The sequence below is a fragment of the Chaetura pelagica genome, unplaced genomic scaffold (genome assembly GCF_000747805.2).
Source record: "Chaetura pelagica isolate M959 unplaced genomic scaffold, ChaPel_1.0 scaffold436, whole genome shotgun sequence".
In the NCBI taxonomy this organism is placed as follows: domain Eukaryota; kingdom Metazoa; phylum Chordata; class Aves; order Apodiformes; family Apodidae; genus Chaetura; species Chaetura pelagica.
The window spans coordinates 3,032,824-3,040,555 of record NW_009953651.1 but is presented as its reverse complement, the minus strand read 5'-3'; the positions used below and the strand labels follow the sequence as shown (position 1 = coordinate 3,040,555).

General features: G+C 48.2%; 1 protein-coding gene across 1 annotated transcript in view; it reads right to left on the bottom strand.

Moving 5' to 3' along the window:
- HPSE2 (heparanase 2 (inactive)) overlaps nucleotides 1–7,732 on the bottom strand; it is a 119,764-nt gene that overhangs the window by 102,393 nt on the left and 9,639 nt on the right. Inside the window, exons 2-4 of the mRNA XM_010000136.1 lie at nucleotides 7,208–7,214; nucleotides 5,575–5,644; nucleotides 4,514–4,675 (exon numbers count right to left, since the gene is read on the bottom strand). Of these exons, the coding sequence (XP_009998438.1) occupies nucleotides 4,514–4,675; nucleotides 5,575–5,644; nucleotides 7,208–7,214 (239 nt within the window). The remainder of the gene's footprint in view (nucleotides 1–4,513; nucleotides 4,676–5,574; nucleotides 5,645–7,207; nucleotides 7,215–7,732) is intronic.

Below are 7,732 nucleotides of genomic sequence, written 5' to 3'. Positions count from 1 at the left end.
GCAGGAATCACAAAACCACCAGGGGAGGTTCACAAGTGCAGGAAATACAAATGTCACAGGTGCTCAACCCGAGCTGTGTGATTCCCTGCCAAGGAACGAACACAACTGCAGCTCTTGCCGTCTTTGGGGGACAGAATTAAAACATGTTCCTGTGGGGCTGCTTCTCCCTTGCAAGCTCTTCACACAGACACTGCTCTTAGCCTCGGTTCATGCCACCCCAGGGGTGATTGCTCTGCAGGAGCCACACACATGCTTCTGCTCCCACATGGTCTGTTTTGCTCCCACTTGTGCCACCACTGTGCATCCCTGCTTAGGAAAAGTTGACACATGCCCACCAGCACCACCACCGAGCACACACACAGACCACTTACCCCAGGTGAAGAAGAGCTCTGCTCTTCATGGTTGCTAACATTTCCAGAAACAGCCTTTCACAAGGAAAACCTCACAAAGAGCTGCTGTTATGGCAGAGTTTAAGTTATATAATGACCTTAACAGGGGCAATAGGATGTCAATGCAAAACACCTGATTGCAATGTTGGATGCAGACAGTGCAATGCACTTTGCAGCAGCTTTCGACTGTTTCTAGCAGTTCCCACCTGATCTTAATCCCCTAGGTCTCTCTCAGTGCAGCTGGAAGGGACTCTGCTAATGCTCTCAGAAGGGTGGGACCACAGAAGATCAACTGGGAGCATTATGTACCCTGTGGGGAGAACCTCCTCCCTTGACTGCTGCTTTTAGAGGCTGCATCACACGATGTGACAGGGTGGAGGGCTCTCACCACACACTCTGCTGTCTTCTCACTGGCTTTCCAGTGCAGAAAGAAGAGACATTTTTCCACTTCAGAGCGAGAAGTGGGACACTATTTTGTTTCCTCAGAATGGGAACTCCTGAAACCAAATTGATGGTTTGTCCTTGTATCTTAGGAAGCTCAGTTATATTTAACATGTTAATACAGGAGGACAGTTTTTGACGTATGTCTATTGACCTGAGCAACTTGTTCTTCTATTACACTCAATGGGCTTTGCTTAATAACAGTGCAGAAACCTGTGGATACTCAATCTCTTTAAGTACAAATGCAGTACAGGAACCCAGCCCAAACTGGCACCACAGGTGGAGGGTTTCAGTTTCATCTACCAAAGCTCTGCCAGCTGCTGCCCCACTCTCCACAACCTCCCTCCCTAAAACCTGCATGCACGTTGTATCTCTGCTGTCCTGGGCAGTTCCTCACACCTCACCCATTGCCAGCCCAGTGCTGTGCATTAACCCCTCAGCCCTAGGGCTCCAAAATCACTTTACTGTTACCTGGATATTTCACCTCAGGGCTGCAAAGGAGGGAAACCTGCTGTGATAATTATAACTTCTACTTCTGCCAATACAAGCTATGAAAGAACCACCACTTGTTCTATCTAACTGGACTGGGAAGGAGCAGAGAATTATTTTCAGTGAAAAATTCCTCCTCCTCCACTATCCCACCACAGGCAGAGCTGAGACAGCTGGTTCCCAGAGGAGAGCAGGTGATGCTGTGCATTCTCCCCCTGCTCTACCACAGGCTCATCCAAGAGCATCAGAGATGCAGATCTGTGAAACAAGACACCTATCTCTGAGCACCAAGGGGGAAGCAGCAAATATTCATAAGCCTCAAAATGTTATACAGCATTTAAATAGTGCTGTCACATATCAAAGACTATCACTCATCTCAGAAAGGCAGGCTCAGTAAGCCTAGAAAGATCACGTACAGAAAGCAAATGCAAGATGCAAGGGAAAGCCTGGAGACAGGAGCAGAGGAAAGTTCATACTTGTCTAGAGAAATCGAAGTGGCCTAAGCCAGAGTCCAACATGTGTTCCTGGAGGAACGAGAGCCAGAAAGACTGCCTGGTTTCACTCAGTCTCAGTTGTGTCTTAGCACAAAAAAACACATTTCATTTTAAGACACCCTCTTACCTTGGAGGTACCTGCTGCTGGGAGCAGTTTAAATCCCAGTGCAAAACCACAACCCTGCCAGATTGCTGAGATAAGGAGCACACTGGGAACCCTGTGCAACTGGTGAATAGATTTGAAAAAGCCCCCGATTTACATGGATGCTACAGGGACTGCAGAATCATGCTCCCGGCAGTCTAAGAGCTTTCATTCTTAAAGCCAGGAGGATACTGCATGGAAGTTTGATGGCCATATGACTTGCCCACACTTGCAGACAGCGTGGGAGGCCTGATCCATAGTCTTTCAAGTTGTTCATGTAACTATGTCATCTGGGAGGAAGAGGAAGAGAAGGGGACTTTTTATCCAAATCCCTACAGTGGTAGTAGCACAGGAGTAAAGATGCCTTATGGTGGTATTCTGACTCTCAAGCTCTCCTGGAGTAGCCATCCCATTGTAAAGTACCTTCATTCTCACATGACTTTGGGCAAGATACACCATTTACATTTATTTGGTATAATTAAATGGCTGCACAAACCAGCGGTAGTAGGAGCCCCTCTCAGAGGCTGGGGTTGAATATTCCTCCAGTTTAGGCTGGACACCAAGTACAGAAGGTCATTCACAGTACGTGCGCTGCATGAGGCCAAGGGACTCTTGGATACAGACCTCGAGGGAGGAAACCCTTTTCTCAGGGATCCCCTATATACTGCATCCCTGCAAACTCAGTCCTTCAGTTCCCCCCCTCTAGGTCTGGATCCTTGCTCCTGAACCTTGCCCCATGTACCTTGCTGCTGACCTGGGGACTCCCTACAGCACTGCACAAAAACACTGTGCTTAACAAAAAGAAGTCCTCAAGCAAACTCTGGCTGATTGAATTTTGAAGGTAAGGAATGCCCTTCTGCAACAGATGTACAACCCCCTCTGCCCACCCGAAACACCAGATCCATCAGGGAGAAGGGAAATATTTACACAAGTTAGTAGAGTTCCAGTTAAATATTATGCTTAGCTGTCTGGAGTCCATGTTCTCAGACTATGCCTATGAAATAAAAGATTAAACTTCATAACAATTATGAAGTCGCTCTGCTCACATTCAAAGGGAGTTAAAGGACATTAAAATAGTTCCTTGGGTAATATTCCAGTGAAATTGCTCTCTCTCTCCTGGAGAGTTAGAGCAAAAACCTTCTGAACTATCCTGTAAACACACTTGGAAAGGCTAAGAGCTGAGCTGATAACCAGGTAGCACCTCTGCTCTGCAGGTTCTGTAAAAAATGTGAGCAATGCCAGAGAGCTTTTGAAGCAGTGAGGGAAGGAGGATAGGGGAGATCAGCTTCTCTTCTCGAGGGAAGTTTGTTTAGTGGAAAGTAAGCAAGTTGTCAGGGGAAAAGCTGACAATGTTGATTCCAGCAGTTGTACTGGGGATAAACAGCCAAGTGGATTACGTTACAGAGAATGAGAAACGGCTCTGAGGATCCCATTTACATGCTGGGCTTTCAGGAATGATGCGACTCAGCCACACTCACGGCTCCGATGCCCACAGCCCCCCAGGGCTGAGCCCTCTGCCAGTCTTGGGATCACCATCCCACCTCTGTGGGTTCCCTGAAAGGTCCAGCACAGCCCATGACCCCAGGAAAGCCAGAGCTCACCACTGCACTGCTGTCCCTGCCGAGGGCAAGTGCTGGCTTAAAGGCAGGGGCTGGACATTGAATTAGGGATGGCAGCAGAGGGGGAGAGATTGCACAGGACCTGCTTGCCTCTCCCAGCCCAGCAGCAGGGGAGGGCCATCACAGGGTTTACCATCTCCTCCCCAAAGTGTGGGGCCTTCCCTCCCTCCCATACAAATTGGATGCCTCCCTGCCTTTCACAGGAAAGGGACTCAGCAAGAGAAGAATGGTTTGATTTATTAGTCTCTCCCTCCTTCCCATCGTCTGTGGCTCATCCAGCTGTAGTGATAAGGAGAACAGCTATGAAAGGACACTGCTAGCTGCTGGGATCTCATCCTTCTGCCCACTCACTGCCTGAAGACATCAGTCCTTTACAAGCACCATTAAATGTGTATCCAAAATGTGGCAGTCTCCTCCATCCTTTGAGATTCTGTTCCCTGGATAATACAAACAGTTGCCAGAAAAAGAGTATCCTCTCATCTCTGTCTGGGCCATTATCCCTTTATATTTGCTCTTTAATATTTACTGGGTTCACACAAAGTGCATGCTCTGGAAAGAAAAAAAAATCAGCTGCAGCTTAAAGGACTCCAAATTTAGTAATTGCTGCAGCCCCATCGACGTGAACAGTTAGCAGGGAGATTTCTCCAGCACTTCACGTGCCATGGTATTCTGCTTAGGTCAGACTGCAGAAAATGTTTTGTCCAGGGGCACCAAATCTGGAGTGTCTGCGTAGGTGCCAGCCACAGAGGCCTTATGAGTCCACCATGAAGGTCTGCAGGTCTTTTCCCTCCCAGCACCCAGTAATCTTGGTAGGAAACAGAGGCAGCCAGAGAGATGCTGGTTCATATAGAGGTGAAGCACCCGAGGGTTGTAACACACCTGTGAGTTAGCAAGAACTAGCCCCAGCACAAGGCTCCAGAGCTGGTCTTGCAGCCTTACCTGTTAATGTGAGGTTGCTGTATGTGTTTGAAAACTGCTCCTTTAACAAAACCAAGTGCATCTGAGCTGCCTTTTCCCTCTGTAGCTCCAACATTATGTCAGGATGCTGGGCGATCTTACAGCCTTTCTGCTTATCCAGGGCAATGTCGCTGCGAACAATGTCTACAGCAAAAGGGAAAGAAAAAAGGGAGATGGCCAAACCTCAGCTTTCATTTTCACCAGATGCTTGGCTCAGCACCAGCCAACATGACAGCCACACAACCATCACGCAGCACAAGCAACCCAAAAAAAGGGTCCAAACCCCCTGGATCCACCTATCCAATAAGCATCCTTGGCTCAAGTCTCCTCTTCTCCCACAGAAAGGTCAAATCAGTGACTTCAATATCATAACACAAACTACCACCCCATCCATCCTTCACATGCCTAGCAAATGATCTCTTACAACGATGACCCCCACCTCGCAGGAAAGTGCTTAAATCTCCCAGCATTCATATTACAACCTTGTTACTGTTGTGTTTTACTCTAAATGATGAGAAAAAAACCTAATCCCATTCTGGTGACCTCTGGCTTCCATTTACCCTTCCCTGTCAAAGAAATTATAAGCAAGGCTTGTTCTTTCCTTGTTTATCCTCACTGTAGCTATCAGAGCTAAAGTTAGGTCAGCGTTGCTTACGACTCTTTGAACAGGTCTCTGTATCCTTCTAACTCCTGACATTTAATTCAGGAGGCAGGAGGGTTATTTAACAATTGTTTTCTCTTCAAATGAGCAGTTTATAAGTCATACTGTGAAATAAGAATATGATATTCCCTTTCCTGGAACTACTCACCTGCTGAGGAAATGGAAAGATAGACTTAGCAGGGCAGAAAAAGAATCAAGTATGTCCAGTCTTATCAGGAAGGGAGGGGTGCAAATTAGTCATTGCAAGGTCCATTTCTAATTTTAACAAACTCTCTAACATGCTTAGATCCACAGGCACCATATGCTGTGCCTAAAGTATTCCAAAACCTTAGGCAGCCAACACTGATAAGAAAGGATGGAAGCTGGAGTTCTTCCACCTCACTGTGTGAGGTCACCCCTTGCACCACAAAGTTGCGCTTCGCTTGGTTTAATTCCCATCTAGCTAGAAGTTCCTGAAGGAGTTTGTTGTCAGAAGAGAGTTAAGTCTTGCTCCACACGTGCTCTCCAGCTCCATTATTGTTACGTGTATCAAGGAACACCAAAGTTGTTTCCAGTAGTTATGCTCCTGTCTTTCAAGGTGTCAAAGCTCAGGCTCAAAGCTCTGGTTTTCCTTGGGCAGGCAGGGAACCCATTTCAAAGGTGGGGTGAAGCACTGGAAGCTGCATTAATCTTCCTGTCTCTGAGCCTCCTCCTAGAGTCACTACACTTGTCTTGCCCAGGTTGTGCTCTGTCAGTTTCTTTTCTGCACAGTTTGGGATTGACACAGATGTTCTGAAGCCTGCCTAAAGAAGATTGCTGAGAACAGTAAGGTCAGAAAAGTGCCTGTGGTCTGTAGTTAGGGACATGAGTCTTTTCCTGTACCCACAGCTAGCATGCCTGGGAGTGGAGATAGTGCAGCATCCAGCTAGCATGAAAGTATGGCTCAGTATTTCCACATCCAGCACAGGAACTTTAATGCAGAGATGAGATGGAGCAAGAGAAAGGAATAATGTTCCTCAGTAGATCATGAACACACATCCCCCAGCCTTTGGTTGTGCTTTGGTTGCACAACCTCTTAGGTAGACATTAAGTAAGATTTGGGCCTACCCAAACTCTGTCCATCTAATGTATGATGCAATCCTGAGCCCCTGTTGTGTGAGGTATTTGGAGAACTGAAGGTTGAGAAACACAACCTTATCGTTCTCCCACGCCAGAAAGGCTGTTACTACAGTGACTGGTGTCACCTGGAGCTCCTGAACCTCCCTAGGTGATGGATTTCATTCCCTGCACAGCTGAATGCAACAGTGGTACATCTCCCAGCCCCAAGGCAAAATGGAGCAAAACACATCAAGGAGGCCCTAAAGGAGAAGCGTGAGAGGCAGAGAGGTTTGAAACTGGACAGTCAATACACTGTCTCTTCAAACTGCTATAATCTAGTCCAGGCTGGATCAAAACAAGTATGTTTCCTAAAAGGGATGGAGGGCTCCCAAAAATCCAAACCAGGGCGCATGGGGACTCATGGAGGAACCACTGGCCTGGAAGCAGAGTCCTTACCCTCCTGGTCAGGGGCCAGGACAGCACCTTGGAGAGTGCAAAAGGGGATGTGGCAGCAGGTCTGTGTGACACCCCTACCTCCTCCTCCGGGAACCACAGGTCACAGCAAACACATGGGTTTTGTGTTAGAAGGATACATGACAGCACTGTCACCTGGGTCTGGGGACAAAGGGCAGGCACAGAGAAGCAGACCCAGGAACGAGGGGCAAGGAGCAGTGTTTGGAGTTCAGACCTTAGGTGATGGAGCTGCTGTGACAGGAATTAGCGCAAGGAAATCAAGCCACATTCAGACAAATCCTAGGTCTTTTCTTAGATGTTGAGGTCTGGGAGAAAGTGTTTCAGGGGAGAGAAAGTGGGGGCTCTCTTCTGGCAGTCATCTTCTTGGGGTTCTCAGAAAGCCACCACTGCAAAGAATCAGGAAGCAGGGGCAAGGCATGCAAGGTCCTGACTTCTCAGATTGATTAAGAACCCGAGAAGCTTACCTGAGACCTAAAATTGGAGGTAGGTCCCACAGTCATTACAGCTGCAGTTTAATCAGTGGGCAGATGTCTGGGATACGGAGTTACTCAAAGGACTGGGTGCCCGGTGATCTGCACGTCACCAGGCTGTACCCAGTGCAGGGGAGGAGGCGAGGGCACCTCTGTGCCATCAGCAGCACTGCTGGAAAGGGGTGGCAGCCCCACCGCTGCTGGAGGCTCAGCAAGGGCAACTCAGGGGAAACAGCCAGCAAGGAGACCACAACACTCAGACCTTGAAGGAAGAGACAGAATTTTCAGGAGGTGCCAGACAGGGCAGCCCCCGAGCGGGAGCTGCAGGACATTGCCTCCCTGAACGTTCATTTGAAATAAAAAATTAAATAGAAATGGAAGTAAGCTGCCCAGCAAAACACGGAACCGAGCAGCTCTTGCCAGAAGTGCGAAAGAAGAACTCCAGATGTGAGAGCCCCAGAGGACGCCACATGGTTTCCAAAGACGGCGGGCGACGAGCTCTGCCCCGAGAGGGGCCGC